A 20,286-nucleotide genomic window follows, 5' to 3' on the forward strand; every position below is an offset into this window, starting at 1 on the left:
TGACTTGAGCTGCTGCCTAGTTTAAACACTAGTAGGAGAAGAGGGGGGCACCTGCTTAGAAGAAACAAGCACAAAATATAGAACAGCTTCTTTATTTATGACAACTAAACAAGAGCTCTGAGAGGCAGGGGCAGCCAGAGCAGGGTTTAATTACAAGCCTGTTCTAGCCCTAGTTGATGGCACTAACCAAGCAGTGCATACAAATACACAGTACAACTGTGCCTTGGTGCGCAGACCCCTTGCTGCTATGGCTTCCTAGAAGTCTAGCGCACAGATCAGGGCTACGCCCCGTTTGATCCAGTGCCTCTGGAGTTTACTGCTGGGGATCTCCACCGCAATCACATAATTGGTAGAATGACCTGTTGTTGACAATGTCCCTGTAATGGAAACAGGTACAGCTGTATTAGAACATGAACCCGGGGCTGGTAAGTTTCTATACATGGAAAAAAACTCTCATCCCTCTCACCCCCTGCTGTGACTCATGGACAAGTGGGGGCTGCTCTAGCATCAAAGTTACTGTAGGAGCATCCTGTTCTTGTACTATTCTGCCTACAATGGGTCTCGAGCCAGTCATTTAGTAATGTTTCTGCAGATGAGATGGGAAAGTACTGTCCTGTATTGGTTTTTATACAGCACTCATCACTGTGCTAGTTAAGCATCCTCTAGGAGTGTATTAAGCAACCTGATGATACATCTAGCACATACTGGTTCTCCTATCCTCTCCTGAGGGCTGAGCGGGAGAAGTGTAGGCAGTGGCGTGTCGTGTCTTGCCTTGGAAGGCTTTTTAAAATGTATTAAAACACAGCACCAGGTATATTTATTAGGGAAGATACGGGCAAAGAAATGCATCTTGAGGGCTGGGATGGGCCGTGGTCAATGGATAAGGTTCTGCTTGATAAGAAAATACTCCTGCTTGTTCTGTTAGCATCACCCCAATAGGTTCTGCCTGCATATTCTGGAGCATATATAATAAAGCAGCCCAACCAAGGCTGTTATTACATATCTAAGAAATTGGGTCGCCCTGTCATCCATGCATATCCTGCCATTCATGTCAATGGGGCCAGCAGGAACCAGGTCTATCGTTCACAGGAGAGCTGTAATATAGTGTCATCTTGCCAGGATCGTTGAGCATGAACACTAGCCCTGCATTGAAGGAGAAAGAGCCTATACCTGTCAGTTGCTGCTTTATCTCACTAGGTGCTAGTGCAGTTCCCTTATTTGGGTGAGAGTTTTTCCACACCGGGGGCCGGGTTACCTTTTAATACTGTCACAGCCTGACCCTGTGAGCACTGCTGAAAGGGGGTTTCTCCTCTCCAGTAGCAGAGTTCAGGTTTGTCTCTCGAAGGAAACACAGGGGCTTGAGTACCTCCCCTTGCAGGAGGTGGGGGCTAGCTGCCAGGCCAGCCTTTACTTTGGGAGCCCTCTCTGGCCTCCTTACCTGCTCGAGTGAGCGTCTTGTAGATTGGGCACAGGTAGAAGCCCGTGGTTGGAGGTTTGCGGTTGGGAACAGGGACGAGCCAGATCACTGCCATCTCTGTGTAAAGCTCCTTGGGGCGTGACTCTGCTAGCTGAAAGGAGAGGGGATCCCAGCGAGCGCCTTCCAGAAACAGGCCATGAATATAACAACCCTGGATGGGACGCTGGGCCAGCTCGTTCACTGACTCTCTCATCACCTAACGGCCCGAGGAAGAGCAGAATGTCACAAGAGGCCCACCACTAAGCATCAGGACAGTGATCAACTCCTAACTGAGCGCACACACCCTCCACCCCACCCCACCGCCAGCTAGCACCAGGAACTAGTGTAAACTTCCTGCTCCTAACAGCTGTGCTGCTTCCCAGGAGGGGCTGTGTTCCAGCCAGTCAGTCCCATTCATAAAAGGCTCTGAAAATGGTGGCCATAAACAGCCCCAGGGGACGCCTGACTTTCAGGCTCCAGCTTGAGATTTTCAGGAATACTGAGCATGCACAACTCTCACCACAGTCAATGGAAGCTGGGGTAGTTGGCAGCTCTGAAACCAGGCCCTGCAGTGGAGGGGGTGTGAAAATGTGGGTGCACATACATATAAATGCCACAGTGGGGCACTGCTTGCTCTCAGCAGGTGGTGGCTAAAACGCCTAAGTCAGGCTTTTGGGCCCATGTGCTGAGGCTTTTTGGAGGAGTGTGTTTGGGATTTGTCCCTGGGCTCTTCCAACAAGGCAAGATGGGACGGACAAGCATTCTTCCTCCCACCCCCCTCCCCACCCCCCGCTGGAGCCCTAAGTTCCAAAAGTCAGTTAAACGTAGTGTAGCCTGAGTGGTATGCGAAGGGCAGTCTACAGTTAGCACTCCAGGCTAGGTGATGCACACAGCTGTAGTGCTCCATGGCTGACCTGTTAGGCAGTGGTGTCAAAGGGATGTGGGTCTCTACTCTCCTTGAGTTTGGTTCCTACTGCTGGAGAGCCAGCCAGTGCCGATTCAGCGTAACTCCCCCAGGACACTGACCTGAAAGTCAAACGCAATGGTATCGATGGAGACGATTGATTTCCTGGCAAAGTTCTGCAGCGTCCCTGTGAGAAAGGCTTGGGGGAAGAAGAAGCCACTGATCCAGAATACAGGCGGGATCCCCTTAGTGATCCATCGTTGCAGGAAGTCAATCCGCTGCAGCAGGTCATTAACCCAGGAGGCCAAGGGCTTCAGGGATGGGTATGCCTGCAGGAGACCAAGAAGGGAGAGCTTTGTGCTGTCCTAAATCCTCATACTAGTTCAGTCACCAGTAATAGGCTGCACCTGCTGCTTGTATTCTGCAGCCAACCAACCCACAAGAGGCTAGTGGGGAAGGGGTGTCTTGAAAAAGGCCCTGTTTCCTGTCCAGACCAGCGCCTGTAGGGGTAGGGAAGGGATTGCTTCAAAAAAGCTAGGAGGTGGGCCTTTGTGCCAGGGTCTAGGCTGTGCACACTATTAACCCCCCCCTCCCAATCTGGATGCTTTCTGCTTCTCACAGGGTGCAGTGTTTCCGTTTCCATTTCCATTTGGAGTAGACAGATTTGCATATTCACTGTATAGTTCTTAGGAAACAACCATACAGTGATTATGCAAATCCCTGCCCTCCAGCTAGTGCCCACCAGTCAATCAGAGTGCAGAGACTCACATAGTTTTGGGCTGAGAAATAACTGTACAGTGATTTTATGCAAATAAGACTCCCACAACCTGTCCCAGCTGGGAATTGCATATCTGAGTAACTGCCACTGTACATGGATATTTAGGGAGCATCCCTGCCCTCTGATAGGCTGAGCCAATTCCAAGCAGGTATAATAAGTAATGCCAAGGTGCTGAAGAATGGGCATGTGTCAAGGTTCTCGGTGATTTGGGTTCTTTCCATAGGGAACCACAAGATAAAAGAGTCCTGCTGCTTTTCAAAACATGGCAGACCATTTGCCTTTGACAAGGTCCCTCACCAAAGGCTCTTAAGCAAAGTAAGCAGTCATGGGATAAGAGAGAAGGTCCTCTCGTGGATTAGTAACTGGTTAAGTGATAGGAAATGGTAAATTTTCAGAATTGAGAGAGGTAAATAGTGCTATCCCCTGTAGGGGTCTGTACTGGGACCAGTACTACTCCACATATTCATGAATGATCTGGAAAAAGGAGTAAACAGTGAGGTGACAAAATCTGCAGATGATACAAAACTACTCAAGATAGTTAAGGCCCAAGCAGACTGTGAAGAGCTACAAAGGGATCCCACAAAACTATGTGACTAGGCAACAAAACGGCAGCTGAAATTCAATGTTGATAAATGCAAAGTAATGCACATTGGACAAAATAATCCCAACTATACATAAAAAATGATGGGGTCTAAATGAGCTGTTACCACTCAAAAAAGAAATCTTGGAGTCATTGTGGATAGTTCTCTGAAAACATCCACTCAATGTGCAGCAGCAGTCAAAAAAGTGAACCGAATGTTGGGAATCATTAATAAAGGGATAGATAATAAGACAGAAAATATCATATTGCCCTAAATAAATCAATGGTACGCCCACATCTTGACTACTGCGTGCAGATGTGGTAACCCCATCTCAAAAACATATTGGAACTGGAAAAGATTCAAAAAAGGGGAACAAAAATGATTAGGGGTATGGAACAGCTTCTGTGAGGAGAGAGAAGCTTGGGACTTTTCAGCTTGGAAAAGAGACAACTAAGTGGGGGATATGATTGAGGTCTATAAAAGCATGACTGGTGTGGAGAAAGTAAATAAGGAAGTGTATTTACTCCTTTTCATAACATAAGAACTAGGGGCCACCAAATGAAATTAATAGGCAGCAGGTTTAAAACAAACAAAAGGAAATATTTCTTCACACAACACACCTGTGGAACTCTTTGCCAGTGGATGTTGTGAAGGCCAAGACTATAGCAAAGTTAAAAAAAGAACTAGATGAGTTCATGGAGGATAGGTCCATCAATGGCTATTAGCCAGGATGGGCAAGGATGGTGTCCCTAGCCTCTGTTTGCCAGAAGCTGGGAATGAGCGACAGGGGATGGATCACTTAATGATTACCTGTTCTGGTCATTCCCGCAGGGGCACCTGGCATTATCCACTGTCGGAAGGATACTGAGCTAGATGGACCTTTGGTCTGGCCGTTCTTATATTCTTAAGAGGTAAATGTGGGACTTAGTAGAGAAATAGCTGCAAATGCCTAAGCTGGACTAAGGCCTGGTCTACACTATGAGTTTAGGTCGAATTTAGCAGCGTTAAATTGAATTAAGCCTGGACACGTCCACACGACGAAGCCCTTTTTTTCGACTTAAAGGGCCCTTTAAACTGGTTTCTTTACTCCACCTCCGACGAGGGGACTAGTGCTAAAATCGGCCTTTGCGGGTCGGATTTGGGGTAATGTGGACGGAATTCGACTTTATTGGCCTCCGGGAGCTATCCCACAGTGCTTCATTGTGACCACTAGGGACAGCACTCTCAACACAGATGCACTGACCAGGTAGACAGGAAAAGCCCGCAAACTTTTGAATTTCATTTCCTGTTTGCCCAGCGTGGAGAGCACAGGTGACCACGCAGAGCTCATCACCACCGATAACCATGATGGAGTCCCAGGATCGCAAAAGAGCTCCAGCATGGACAGAACGGGAGGTACGGGATCTGTTTGCCATATGGGGAGACGAATCACTACTAGCTGAACTCCGTAGCAGTAAACGAAATGGCAAAATATTAGAAAAAGTCTCAAAGGCCATGAAGGACAGAGGCCATAACAGGGACGCACAGCAGTGCCGCGTGAAAATTAAGGAGCTAAGGCAAGCCTACCACAAAGCCAGAGAGGCAAACGGAAGGTCCGGGGCAGAGCCACGAACATGCCGCTTCTACGCGGAGCTGCATGCCATGCTAGGGGGTGCAGCCACCACTACCCCAACCGTGTGCTTTGACTCCATCAATGGAGAATCACACAACAGGGAAGCGGGTTCGGGGTACGAGGAAGATGATGATGAAGACAATGAAGATAGCTCACAGCAAGGAAGCGGAGAAACCGGTTTCCCCAACAGCCAGGATATGTTTATCACTCTGGACCTGGAACCAGTAACCCCCGAACTCACCCAAGGCATGCTCCCAGACCCTGAGGGCACATAAGGGACCTCTGGTGAGTGTACCTTTGTAAATAATACACATGGTTTAAAAGCAAGCGTGTTTAATGATCAATGATTAATTTGCCCTGGCAATCGTGGCCAGTACAGCTACTGGAAAAGTCTGTTAACGTCTATGGGGATGGAGCGGAAATCCTCCAGGGACATCTCCAGAAAGCTCCCCTTCACGTACTCCCAAAGCCTTTGCAAAAGGTTTCTGGGGAGGACTGCCTTATCCCGTCCACCATGGTAGGACACTTTACCACGCCAGGCCAGTAGCACGTAGTCTGGAATCATTGCATAACAAAGCATGGCAGCGTATGGTCCCGGTGTTTGCTGGCATGCAGACAACATCCATTCCTTATCTCCCTTTGTTATCCTCAGGAGAATGATATCATTCATGGTCACCTGGTTGAAATGCAGTGATTTTATTAAGGGGACATTCAGAGGTGCCCATTCCTGCTCGGCTGAACAGAAATGTTCCCCGCTGTTAGCCACGCGGTGGGGGGGGAGGGGTGAAGTGATCATCCCAGAGAATTGGGTGTGTGTGTGGGGTGGGGGGTTTACTTGGGTTTGTGCTTTATGTTAACCCGGAAACTGCAGCCCCTCCTTTTACATTGAAAACCCATTTTAAATGGCCAACCCAATGGGTGCTTGGTATGGGAAATGAGGGTGCTACTGTTTGAAACCATTCCCACATGTTAAGAAGGTTAAAAAAGTCAAAAGACTGTGGCTTACCATGGCTGCCTGCAAGCCGAAATCTGTTGCCTGGCACTGCGTGAGTGATCTCTCACACCGAACTGGCAGGCCCTCAATATAAGAGGAAAAATGCGACCTTGTAACAAAAGCACATGTGCTGTGTAATGTGAACAGTAAAATTTAACGTGAAAGAGTGTACCCATTGTTCTCTAAAATGTGTCTTTTTTAACCACTTCTCCCTTCTCCTCCACCAGCTGCAAATGTTTCTCCTTCACAGAGGCTAGTGAAGATTAGAAGGAGAAAATGGCAGACTCGGGATGATATGTTCTCGGAGCTCCAGCTGTCCTCCCACACTGACAGAGCACAGCAGAATGCATGGAGGCAGTCAATGTCAGACTGCAAAAAAGCACAATATGAATGAGAGGAGAGGTGGCGGGCTGAATCGCGGGCTGAAGAGAGCAAGTGGCGGGCTGAAGAGGATAGGTGGCATCAGCTTGCTGACGGAAGGCAAGAGTCTATGCTCTGGCTGCTGGAGCATCAAACTGATATGAAAACAACAAGGAGTCTGGTGGCACCTTAAAGACTAACAGATTTATTTGGGCATAAGCTTTTGTGAGTAAAAACCTCACTTCTTCGGATGCAACATATATATATCTGTTAGTCTTTAAGGTGCCACCAGACTCCTTGTTGTTTTTGTAGATACAGACTAACACGGCTATCCTCTGATACTTGACAAACTGATATGCTCCAGCGTATGGTTGAGCTGCAGGAAAGGCATCAGGAGCAGAGACCACCACTACAGCCCCTGTGTAACCAACAGCCCTTCTCCCCAAGTTCCATAGCCTCCTCACCCAGACGCCCAAGAACGCGGTGGGGGGGCCTCCGGCCATCCAGTCACTCCACCCCAGATGATTGCCTGAGCATCAGAAGGCTGGCCTTCAATAAGTGTTAAAGTTTTAAAGTTTTAAACTGCAGTGTGTCCTTTTCCTTCCCTCCTCTCCCACCCCTCCCGGGCTACCTTGGCAGTTATCCCCCTAGTTGTGTGATGAATTAATAAAGAATGCATGAATGAGAAGTAACAATGACTTTATTGCCTCTGCAAGCGGTGCTCGGACGGGGGAGGGGAGGGTGGTTGGTTTACAGGGAAGTAGAGTGAACCGGGGGGGGAGGGCGGAGGGTTCATCAAGGAGAAACAAACATAAATTTCACACCATAGCCTGGCCAGTCACAAAACTCATTTTCAAAGCTTCTCTGATGCGCACCGCGCCCTGCTGTACTCTTCTAACCGCCCTGGTGTCTGGTTGCGCGTAATCAGCGGCCAGGCGATTTGCCTCAACCTCCCACCCTGCCATAAATGTCTCCCCCTTACTCTCACAGATATTGTGGAGCACACAACAAGCAGCAATAACAATTGGAATATTGGCTTCGCTCAGGTCTGTGCGAGTCAGTAAACTGCGCCAGCGCGCTTTTAAACATCCAAATGCACATTCCACCACCATTCGGCACTTGCTCAGTCTATAGTTGAACAGGTCCTGACTACTGTCCCGGCTGCCTGTGTACGGCTTCATGAGCCATGGCATTAAGGGGTAGGCTGGGTCCCCAGGATAACGATAGGCATTTCAACATCCCCAACGGTTATTTTCTGGTCCGGGAAGAAAGTCTCCTCCTCCAGCTTTTGAAACAGACCAGAGTTCCTGAAGACGCGAGCATCATGTACCTTTCCCCGCCATCCTACGTTGATGTTAGTGAAACGTCCCTTGTGATCCACCAGGGCTTGCAGCAGCATTGAAAAGTACCCCTTGCGGTTTATGTACTCGGTGGCTTGGTGTTCCAGTGACAAGATAGGGATATAGATTCCATCTATCGCCCCACCACAGTTTGGGAATCCCATTGCAGCAAAGCCATCCACTATGACCTGCATGTTTCCCAGAGTCACTACCCTTGATATCAGCAGGTCTTTGAGTGCGTTGGCTACTTGGATCACAGCAGCCCCCACAGTAGATTTGCCCACTCCAAGTTGATTCCCGACTGATCAGTAGCTGTCTGGCGTTGCAAGCTTCCACAGGGCTATCGCCACTCGCTTCTCAACTGTGAGGGCTGCTCTCATCCTGGTATTCTGGTGCTTCAGGGCAGGGGACAGCAAGTCACAAAGTTCCATGAAAGTGCCCTTACGCATGCAAAAGTTTCGCAGCCACTGGGAATCGTCCCACACCTGCAACACGATGTGGTCCCACCAGTCTGTACTTGTTTCCCAGGCCCAGAATCGGCGTTCCACACCATGAACCTGGCCCAGTAACACCATGATTTGTACATTGCTGGGGCCTGTACTTTGTGAGAGGTCTATGTCCATGTCAATTTCCTCATCACTCTCGTCACCGTGCTGCAATCACTGCAATCGCCTCCTCGCCTGGTTTTGCTTTGGCATGTTCTGGCTCTGCATATACTCCATGACAATGCGCGTGGTGTTCATAGTGCTCATAATTGCCGCGGTGATCAGAGCGGGCTCCATGATCCCAGTGCTATGGCGTCTGGGCTGAAAAAAGGCACGAAACTATTGTCTGACGGAGGGAGGGAGGGAGGGGCGAGTGACGACATGGCTTACAGGTCCAGGGAATTAAAATCAACAAAGGTGGCTGTGCATCAGGGAGAAACACAAACAACTGTCACACAGAATGGCCCCCCCAAAGATTGAACTCAAAACCCTGGGTTTAACAGGCCGTTGATTTCACGGAGGGAGGGGGAAGCAAATGAATACAGAACAAATCTGGTCCATCTATTTTTTACATCTTAAGCTGGCAGCAGATGGTGCAGCATGACTGATAGCCATCGGCATCTTCTGGGTGCTTGGCAGAAGATGCTGTACTACGACTGCTAGCCATCATCATCAAAACGGTTCAATAGGACTGCCAGCAGGACTGAGTCTCCAGGAGACAAAACATGTCTGCCCAGGTGCCTCTGATTGAACTCACTGAGGAATATGACGATGACGGATATCAATCGTAATACACCATCTACTGCCAAAAGGCAAGGAGCTGCTGCTGTGTAGCAATGCAGCCCCATGTCTGCCAGCACCCAGATAGCCGACGATGGCTACCAGTCATACTGCACCATCTACTGCCAAAAGGCAAGGAGCTGCTGCTGTGTAGCAATGCAGTACCATGTCTGCCGGCACCCAGATGACATATGGTGACGGTGAGCTGAGCAGGCTCCATGCTTGCCGTGGTATGTTGTCTGCACAGGTAAGCCAGATAAAAAGGCGCAAATCGATTGTCTGCCATTGCTCTGACGGAGGGGGAGGGGCCTGACGACATGTACCCAGAACTCCCGGCGACACTGTTTTTGCATCATCAGGCATTGGGATCTCAACCCAGAATTCCAATGGGCGGCGGAGACTGAGGGAACTGTGGGATAGCTACCCACAGTGCAACGCTCCGGAAGTCGACGCTAGCCTCGGTACTGTGGACGCGGTCCACCGACTTAATGCACTTAGAGCATTTTATGTGGGGACACACACAATCGACGTATAAAACCGATTTCTATAAAAACGGCTTCTATAAATTCAACCTAATTTCGTAGTGTAGACATACCCTAAGAGGGCGGTAAGACTTGCAAACCTATTTGTAAAGCTCTGCTTGTGCACCTCAATCTTGACCTGCAACATGCCTGCATTTTCAGCCCAAGGTATGCATGTCATACTGTGGGATGGTTTTTTTGGTGTGGATCAGAGCCCACTGAAGACTAGCATAAGACCCACTAATTCATTTCAGTATGTAACAGGATCAGGATCAGAACCCTTCTAATGGGGAAGTTCTAGTTTCATTGACCCCTGTGCCAGCTCTTAAGTCTCCTTTGTTCAAGTCCTGAGCTGCTTCACTACGAAGGAAGGACCATGCAGGTGATGTTCAAAACCTGATGAGCCAATGCTCCTGAACAGGCAAATGGATGCGTACCTTGGCATTCCAGAGCTCTGGAACGATATTGTTGAACAGGCTGTTGGCCATGAGCTCCAACTGGGATGACATCACCACCAGGCCCTTGAGAGCTTTCAGCAAATCCTGCAGTGTCTGTGCAATTACTTCCAGCAGCCGATTGTACCTGAGCAACAAAGAGTAAGATAGGAGTTCTGGGGAAGGAGCAGAGCAATCCAAGACCGTGATTTATGAACACTGGCTGAGGTCTTCCAATGCTGAGGAATGAGACCATCACCATCAATGCGTAAAAACAACGCCCTTCTGATGTGCTGCGTGACTTTAGTCCTACTGGAATGTGGCCTTCTGGCCTGCAGCCCCAACCCAGAGAGACTTTTGAAGAGCATGGAAAATGTCTCTAAACTCTGACCCTACCAGAATGCTCAGCTAACAATGGGAACTTGTAGTAAGTTCTCTCCGATAAATGACACCTCTTGTCTACGTGGTTCTTTTATGTCTTTGAACCTTCAAACTTCAACTGCAGGATGAATTCCACTGAATAACCTGGAGTTCCTGTATTGAAAAGACACTCGATCCCTGCAGGACAGGTGGGATTTTAAGGCTGTAGGCCCTATCTGTTGTCACTAAGGTAACATCTGAACCTAATCAACATGGAACTCCAGTCTCACCACATGTGGTGCAAAAGGCACTTGGTACCTTCCACAAGGACCATCTGAAAAGGGGCTAAGTTGCTGCTTTCCCCTCTCCAGGAATGGCTGCTCTGAGAGCCTGCGTAGCCATATCCTTTCCCACTGGGGGCCGAAGCTCACATGCCAGTTCCCCTAGTGGTTCTGTAGAGGAGGTGTGTACCTGCAGACTGGAAGGCTGGGTGTGAGTAAGAGCTTTACCTGATCACCTCCTGCACCAGCACTGTGTTCATGGACTCCTCGTACAGCACCGGGTATTTCAGCATCACCTCCTGCACGTTAATGGGGTCAGGGACCTTCTTCAAGATGTCCTTTGATGTCTCCTCTACAAGCTAGAAAGCAGATGGAACAAGGCATGAGAAGCTGCTCTGGAAATGGCTTCTGGGTAGAGAACTTCAGAGGCCTTCTTAACTTGTCAGCAGAAGGAATGAGTCTGACCAAGGTCAAAGGGGAAATGAATCGCTTCTGTTCCCTGGGGCCAGACTTACACATGGGGTTAGCAGTAACTTTGCTGCTGGTTATTTCCGCCAAAAAATGCTCCCTGAGGCGGGAATTCTTGAGTTGCAAAGTAAAGGCCTCTCCCTGACACTGTCTAAAGGTCATCCTTGAGGGGACTCCTTGAGGAGCTCAATGGACAGGCTTGCTGGGGAAATTAAGGCAAAGTATTTGCGGTGATAGACCACATGCAAAGGAAAGGATGGCTGCCAAGAGTGGCTTGAGACACTGAGCAACTTGAGATGGAGGAAATATCTTTTATTGGACCAGCTTCTGTTGGTGAGAGAGACAAGTTTTCAAGATACACAGAGCTCTTCTTCAGGTCTAGAGCTAGGTACTGTGACAAAGTTCTGTCCTTGACTCCATGGGTCCTGCATTTCCTGACGGATTTTGCTAGCCTCAGAGGCTCACTGTGACCCTCCACATAGCCATTCTCTCTCTAGAGGCAAGGGTCACAGTCTACTGAGCCATTTTCACCATAAGCCAGCAAGGGAGGTGAGGAGAAGCAACCCTCCCTCGCACAGTCTCTGTTGTCTCCCAGTATCAGTGATTAATCAGGGAGGGGAGGGGGGAGCCCAGGCCCGCCCTCTACTCCGGGCTCCAGCCCAGGGACCCTAAAATTAGCAGCTATGGAAGCTGACTTTTTGGAAATAGGACGTGTACAATTCCCTGGGCCACTTCCCCACAGCAGCCGCCACTCAATATCTTCTTCACAATTACCTCAGGGCCTCCTTCCTTGCACCTGATATAGATTTGTACTGCTCCGTTTCTCCAAGAGCACAGCTCCCTCCTATAGCTCCTGACACCCGCACCTCACTGACTAACTGGGAGGCTTTTAACTAGTTCCAGCCGGTCCTTGATTGGCTTCAGGTATCCCAATCAACCTAGTTATCTCCACTGCCTTCTAGAAGGATCTTAATTTGCCCCAGGTGGCTTGATTAACCTGGAGCAACTGCCATTTGGTTACCACGGTACCAGGAATTTGTTTAGCCTGGGGCTAACATACCTGTTCCTCATTACTTTACTGTAGCCATCTGGCCTTGCCCCATCACATTACATACATACCTTTGAGGATCTGGGCCTACGTATTTAGCGCCTTTTATTATGTTGTTCTCTCATCCACCAGGAGGTGGCACAGACTCATCCAGCTGAATTGATATCACAGCTGTGTGTAGGAGAGGACATTTTCTTGTTGAAATACAGTGCACTAACCCCACTGGAAGCCCTAACTCAAAATCAGCTGTTACACGACTACCCAGCTTCCTGCCAGATCTTTTAGGGAATCTCATTCCCAATAAGGGTGTAATGGGAAGGGAACTACATTCCATCCCTATAATCAACACTTCCCACCATCCCAGAGCTGCTTTCGCTCCACGTGCACAATGCCTACATGATCCCAGAATAGGAAAGCCTCCCCCATGTCTTTAGGAATGGTAGGCAACAAAGCTTTAGCAGTGCTCAGCAATGCTAAACAACTGTTCCAGTCAGGATGTGAAGAACACTATCCTGTGGAAACTACCAAGGGAGTTACACATCCCCAGACCAGGACACAAAGGCTAATGCCCCTGCGCAAAATGCCATGTGGTTTTTAATGAGCAGAAGGGGTCAGGCCACTATTTTATAGTTTCTGAATGCTACCTCGAGTTGCAGAGCACCCTACCTTCAGTCCTGAGTCAGGGAGAAGAGTGCCACCTACTGACTCACTAATAGCACGTCTTGTAGCTCCTGGGTTTTCCTTGTGGAGCAGGAGCGAAGGACCTTCCCTCTAAGGACTGACTAGACCTGATCCTGCTTGCCTTGTAAAATCTAGCTAGAGGGAATATGGCTGTAGTAGGCAGCAGTAACCAGTGGAGGGCGGGCTTTACCTTTCTCTGTCCCACATAGCAATTCAAACCACAGAGCAGTATATGTTACACTGAGCGCATGGCAAGCCCAGCGACCCTGTCTACACACCTCCTCCCTGCCGCGGCCTCCTGAGGTGGACGTCTTTGGCTGCAGCTGAATGATGGCCCCGAGCAGGGCAAAGGTCTCGTTCTGAGCAAAGGTGATGTTGGCATTGTCATGTAAGCTGAATATCTCCGGGCTGTCATTGAGTGGCAGACTCTTGATGTATTGGATGTATCCCTAGAGTGAAATCAGCCACAAGATTTGAGGTGAGGAGTGTGCATTGGGAGGGAGGAGGGAGAAACAGCATGGCTATATTCTGATGGTTATTGGCCCAGCAGAGTTTGAAAGAGGAGAGGAATATGACACATGCCTTTGGACTTCCTGGCTTTTATACAGCCCCGTATCTTTCATGGTGATGAACCAACAGAATGTTGTCAGACGTGGCTAGTTTGGGATGCCCTAGCACCAGAAAGGGGATGGGAGAGGAGTCAGAGAATGGTAACAAGAGTGATGAAGGGCTGACCTGGGAGGGAAGCTGAGGAGAATACTGTATGTGGGGTGGAGCTCGGCTCTGCACTAAAGGAGAAGGGATGTGAGCGCAGCGATCTGGAGAAGCAGCACATACACTCATTAAAGAGACAAGGTGGGTGAGGTATCTTTTATTGGACCAACTTCTGTTGGGGAGAGAGACCAGCTTTCGAGCCATGCAGAGCTCTGTCTCTCTCCCCAAAAGAAGTGGATCCAATAAAGATATTACTTAACTCACCTTGTCTCTCTAATATCCTGGGACTGACACAGCTACACCACCACTGCGTACACTCATCAAGATAGACAAGCAAGTGTCAAAAGCTGTAGGCTAATTCTGGTAAGGGTTCCACTCTGTGTCCACTTCGGGTGGTATTAGATAATAATCTATACTCAAACTACATATTATAAGAGCAGTGATGAGTTCCCAAAATCCTAATAACTGGTTCCCTACCGGGTTCTCAGCGGCACTTCGGCGGCAGTGGGGTGTGTGTGTGTGCCTTCACTTGCTCTGGGTTTTCGGCGGCGGGTCCTTCAGTGCTGCCGAAGACCCAGTAGGAAACCGCCCGGTGAGTACAAGCCCCACGTGCCTGTCCCCACATCTGACCCCAACGCACATCCTGTCCCCGACTGCCCCCCCTCAGAACCCGCAACCCATCAACCCCCCTCACTCCTTGTCCCCTGACCGCCACCTCTTGAGACCCCCACCCCTAACTGCTCCCCAGGACCCTACCCCCTACCCAACTCGTCCCACTCCCTGTCCCCTGACTGCCCCGACCCCATCCACCACCATCCCGACAGACCCCTGGAACTCCCACGCCTACCCAAGCCCCCCATTCCCCGTCCCCTGACTGCCCCCCCCAGAACCTCTGCCCCCTCCAACTGCTCCCTGCCCCTTATCCAACCCCTCCTCCCAACTCCGGCCCAGCCCCCTTACCATGCTGCTCAGGGCAGCGTGTATGGATGCCACGCGGCCCGCTGGAGCTCACAGCCCCACCCCCTTACCATGCCGCTCAAATTGGCAGGAGGCACCCTGAGGCTCTGCGAGAGGGGGGAAGGCGGGGGAGGGGCCAGGGGAGCCTCCCCAGCCGAGAGCTCAGGCGGGCTGGACAGGACGGTCCCGCGGGCCACATAGTTTACCCACCCCTTTAACAACCAGTTCTAAACCGGCTTCTAAATTTAACAACCGGTTCACGCGAACCGGTGTGAACCGGCTCCAGATCACCACTGTATAAGGGTAGAGTCTTACTTTGGGGATTCTGACAATAGTTACAAGCTACTGCAGAATCACTCATGTCACTTCTATTGCCATCAGAAGTCCTCAGTAGAAAGTCTTCTATTGTGCAGCTGGACATACTTTTACATCATTATTATTTGTATTGTGGTAGTGCCTAGGAGCCCAGTGTGCTAGGGGCTGTACAAACACAGACAAAGACAGTCCTGCCTCACAGAGCTTACAATCTACGTTGATTCTCTTGCTGTGAGATGCAGGTACAGAGTCAGATAAAAGCGGATTTGCAGGCTTTTATTACCTTGTACTTTTTGCTAATTCACCTGGACAATATCACATTCTTCCAGAAGATGATCTCACATTTGGAGTCTCCAGGTTCTATTTAGCTTTCTGCTCTGTGCCTGTGAGGCTAGGAGAACATGTGGGTTTACGAGCTGAGTACTTACATTAAGATCATAGGTGGTGCTGATCTGCCTGTAGATCCCTGACTCAGAATAAGCAAAATCCTCAGTTAGAACTTCCGGCTTGTAGAAATCTTCTAATATATTCATGATGCATCGCCTGTCCCAATCATCTGTCACTCGGCCTCCATAATTGATCTCGCCAGCTGTATACTTCAGAACCTGCAAAGGAAAATGTTACCTTAGAAGCAACATCCTACCCCAAAAAACTCGTTGCAAATGTTAAGCTGGGACATGAACTTGAATCTCACAAGAAAGGAAGTGAAGGATGACTTGGTAAATCTTTGGGAAAGTCTATTTTGTTGCATGGTCTGTTATAAATTTCTAGTCCATAGCATGAGGGAAATTACTGCTGGGAACAACCCTGCAATGGTAGGAATATACACTACTACATGCAATATCTTTAAATTTGTATGGTTTTTGGAATTGTGGGTGGTAGGGCAATCATTTCAGGGGGCACTCCAGTCCTCTGGTCTCCATGGCGAACATAGGGGCCCACCAGAAGCCCAGGGATGGCAAAGAATGGAGCTGGCCCATGCAATGGGAGTTATGACATTCCATGCAGGTTCCGCAGGGCAAATAAGGGCTTGTATATTTTGCTGCTGCTGGATTTGTGTGAGACTGCAAACAATTCCATGCAACTTTCCACAACAGTCAGAGGGGCTGAAACTGAACACACAGGCAGATCGAGCTTCTGAAATCTTAGTTCTCTAACCAACGTCTCCTAGGTTGTCTCCACACACCTTCAATGATGCCCCCCTCGTTATCACACACTATACTGCTTCCCTGGACTTTCCCAGCTGTGTAGAGTTCCCACACTCACAACAGAGTACATGCAGCCTCCTTATGCACCAGTAACCTCTCCAGCGCCCATTCAGAGGTAAGGCAGACCAGCTCTCCATTCCCACCTTGTACGGGATGTCTGCATATTCGTCCAAGAACATCTTTAGCTGGCTGATGCAGATGCGGAGGTCTCCATCCGTGAACTCGTATGGGATATTGAACCCCAGTGGCCCAAACTTCCGCCGCTCCAGGGCATTACCATGGAACAGGCAAAGTGATAGCAGCAATGCCTTAAACTCGGAGATCTACAGGACATGGGGACAATAAGAGGAGCAAGTGTTATTTGACTAGTGGTTGGCTCTCTCTTTTTGGATGAGATATGTATGCTCTTAGGCACATCAGCAGGTGGAAAGCTGGAAAGCTAAAGTGCCCAACCTGCTGATTTCAGAAGGCTGACAAGGAGCCCAGCCCAAAGGTATGGAATATTGGCTCTGGCTATGCCATTTGGGAAAGTCATGGACCAACATTTTCAAACATGAGTGTCTAAAGTTATGATTCTAAATATGGATATGAGGGTGAATTGTAGACATCCCAGTTTGAAAAGGTAGGCCACAATATTTCCAAAAGGCCCCAGAGTTCCTGCTGTTTGAAATATGTGATGGAACCCATATTGCTGAGGTGCCATGCCAGGAGACGGACACTCAGCCCATAAGGCTCTACAAAACCAGTGTGCTCCTCAATGATCCAATGGCAGCAGGAAGAATGAGTCTAGCCAAGTGGTCCAGGCAGAGAGCTGGGGGAAAGGACTTGGTTCTTACCTTGGAGCAGGAGTTCAGGAAGTCATCACTCAGGCTAATGTAGGACTTCAGCAGATTAGCCTTGACCCCTCGGGGCGGCTCAATGGTCATCTTGGAGCCATTCTGGAGGATGGACACTGGGAACTGGTTACTGGGTAAACTGGTGAGCCAAAGGCGAAAGTCACGGTGCACCTAGACAATTAAAGGGATTGTAAGTGCGCTGAGGTTAAGTTTAAGATACCTGTTTACTAAGGAAGTTTAGTGGAAGCCTTCTTAACTGGAGGTCCTCCTCCCTCACTACCAGGCAATGCTCTTCCCAACTCAGATGGAACAAACCTCTCCAGAGGGAACCATTTCTCCCGAGATTCCCTGTGCTCAGAACCACTGAAAACTCTTTCAGCAGAGATGCCCCGCTCAACTACCCAGCCGCATGAAAGGCTTTTCTGTTGACGAGCAGACCTATCCCAGTTAGATACCAAGATGTGTGGCACATTGTTATCGCCCAAAGTTCTAATACAATGCAATAAGCTGCCTTCCAGATTTTAAAATGGGTTTTTATTAATAAAGTAGGGTAATCCATCAGCTAGAAAAATTCTATTGCTGTCACATGGTGGGCATATCTCTGGTGGTCATCACGAGGGTGGAAGTAGCTGCTGGAAATGGTGCAGTTTTTCTGTATCACGTGTGAGCAGTTTGAGGGCAAAGAGCAGAAACACTCAGACACAGTCAGTCATCAAAGATAATATGACAGTTTAGGAGATAGCTACATCTCTGCCTGTTGATGGCTTCACAAATTAGGACTACTACTTTGAATTCATGACATGGACAGACCTGACCTAACTAGAGAGTTAATGAAGAACCAAGCAGTGGGTGAATGAAGTAGTCCCTGCTCAGTATCACTAGCAAGATTCGAAGGTAGGTAACTGCAGTCCAACCCAAATGCAGCTTTTTCAGTGAGCAGCCTATGGCTCACTGGTATCTGTACTAGACTGTGGTAAGAAGCAAGCATTTCTGGATAAGGTGGGTGCAAGCTGTTTGCTCAGAAGAACAAAACAAGTGAGAAACTGCCACCAGTAATGGCCTCTGTCAGGCAGCTCCTGGAACATGCAATTTATCAGTCACACATACATTGGATTGGGGATAGATAGCACAGGACATCTTGTTCCTAAAATGACGGTGCCACCACCTGCTCCAGAAGTCATCCTCGTCTTTGTGCAACGTGGCTTTGAGAGTACCCGTGCAACAAGGAGCTGCAAATGCCACAGGAAGACTTGGTGTGCTCCGATGTATGCTACAGTGAGTGATGAGAGTAGCAACAGAGTATTGAATGCATTGGATACAGATTCTGTGGGGGAGTAGAAATGTTTCAACTATCTGCCGATTACTGTGGCTACTTTTGTGAGTAAATATAACTCGAGGGGGTGTTGCATTAGACATTCAGTAGCTCATAGTTAGATGTAGGGTTATATAAGAATGTATGGTTATATTTTGTTATTCAGATGATATATTTATACAAGACATTCTACAGTCCTTCTACTAGGAGTCATTTCTGTTATATAAGTAGTTTACATGTATTGCTGCATTCAATAAGTAGATAATTACAGTTGTAACATGTGTGCTTTAAACTGGTCTCCGGTTGAGCAAAAATATGTCTTATATTAGGAGGTAGGTGTCTTCTTATCTGCATAGCTTCCTAAAAATCGCAGACAGAATTTTTTTTCTCAAATCAGTCCACTCTACAACAATGGCAAATATTTTGATGCATTACATGGTGGAAACAAGCTCATATTGTCATAACCAATGGCACAAAAGTACGGGAAAATGCATAAAATCACTGGAGCTAAATATTTCCCAAACTTTCCCAAACTGTACTATTTTGAGTACATAGTTGCATTATCAATTAAGCTTCCTGCTCATTTTGCTCAAAATTAAGCCATGTTTCGATGAGTTATGGTCCTTTCTGTGATTTTATGATTCTTTTCATATTGGATGCCTGATAACATTTAAACATTACGGGATATAGAAAAACTGCTTCCAGCTCCTACAGCCCCCTTAGTGATGACCACAGGATATGTGCCTAACGTGGTAACAATTACATTTTTCTAGCTGCTGGGTTTCCCCTTAGTGCCCAAAATGGGTCCAGGCTTGTAGACTAAACAGATCCACTGGAGGCTTTTCCACTGGACATGGGCCTCCTGCTATTGTGCTCCTTGTAGTGTTGTAAGCTACTACCCACTCTCTAGCCAACCCAGGCAGCTCTTTGTCATTGGAGAGGCTCTCTGAAGAGAGAAGAAAGCTCTAGAGTGACAAGGACTGGCCATCATTCCTCCATCAGGTCAGTAACATCTGTAATTTCCTTAAGAGGGTTGGTGTAAGATAGAAGCTTCAACTCCAGGCTGGAAACGTCAGCCAGTGATTATGACAGTAAAGGGGTGATGGCTTCAAGCACAAGGCAAATGAGTGACCAGGACACCAGTGCAATGTTCCATCAATGGGATGGATACAGCGAGTGGAACTGGGAAGGTGATAACGGAGGGAAGGTACTTAACTGGACTGGCGGAGGAGGAGCAATTATAGTGCCATCGAAGTGATGGTCCTGAGTTGATATATGAAAAGGTAAGTGTTAAGAATTGTTAACATTGGGCTGGAGGAGGAGGTGTGCACAGGGCAGCAGTGCATCATGGGACTGGTGAGCACATCCTACCAAATAGGCAACTAACCCTGCCCACACTGAATGGGTGTGGGAAAAAAGATCACAGGATAAGATAGTCTCCTTCCTGGTCCAGAGGAAACTGGGTAAAGCTGTGGAATAAAACACCAGGCTGAAATTCAAGGAGAACATCCATGTGTGTGTTTGTGTAACCTTGTCAGGATTGATGCTCTCTATGAGTCTCTCCAGCGAAGGCATCCAGCTTGGGGCTAAGTGGCAGTTCTGGAAGAAGACCCACTTCCCACGTTCCATAGCACTTCGCATCATAGCCTCGGCTCGGGGACCCTAAGGAAGAAAACCAAAATTCCCCAACTTTACCATACCTACTGTATGCTATATTGTTTGTTAGAATGACTGCATATGACATCAGTGCTCAAAGACATTCAAACCATTTAAGCTACTTTTCCACTCAACTGTTGGTCTGATGCCCGCATAAACCAAATGGCAAAATTCCAACCAAACCAGTGTCTCAGAAAAGCATCTT

General features: G+C 48.4%; 1 protein-coding gene across 2 annotated transcripts in view; it reads right to left on the reverse strand.

The window, feature by feature from the left end:
* Nucleotides 1–83: 83 nt before the first annotated feature.
* The window catches only part of DNAH1 (dynein axonemal heavy chain 1), an 87,845-nt gene continuing 67,642 nt past the window's right edge, over nt 84–20,286 (reverse strand). The window contains exons 49-58 of one of the 2 annotated variants that reach the window (XM_034774979.1): nt 19,956–20,087; nt 17,114–17,284; nt 16,421–16,600; nt 15,498–15,674; nt 13,362–13,532; nt 11,115–11,245; nt 10,249–10,393; nt 2,483–2,689; nt 1,439–1,673; nt 84–377 (exon numbers count right to left, since the gene is read on the reverse strand). In XM_034774979.1, coding sequence (XP_034630870.1) covers nt 256–377; nt 1,439–1,673; nt 2,483–2,689; nt 10,249–10,393; nt 11,115–11,245; nt 13,362–13,532; nt 15,498–15,674; nt 16,421–16,600; nt 17,114–17,284; nt 19,956–20,087 — 1,671 coding nt within the window. In that variant the 3' untranslated portion in view covers nt 84–255. Of the gene's footprint in view, nt 378–1,438; nt 1,674–2,482; nt 2,690–10,248; nt 10,394–11,114; nt 11,246–13,361; nt 13,533–15,497; nt 15,675–16,420; nt 16,601–17,113; nt 17,285–19,955; nt 20,088–20,286 lie in introns of those variants that run through there. The other variant, XR_004646371.1, reaches the window with a different exon arrangement.

Source organism: Trachemys scripta, chromosome 7, assembly GCF_013100865.1.
Source record: "Trachemys scripta elegans isolate TJP31775 chromosome 7, CAS_Tse_1.0, whole genome shotgun sequence".
Lineage (NCBI taxonomy): Eukaryota > Metazoa > Chordata > Testudines > Emydidae > Trachemys > Trachemys scripta.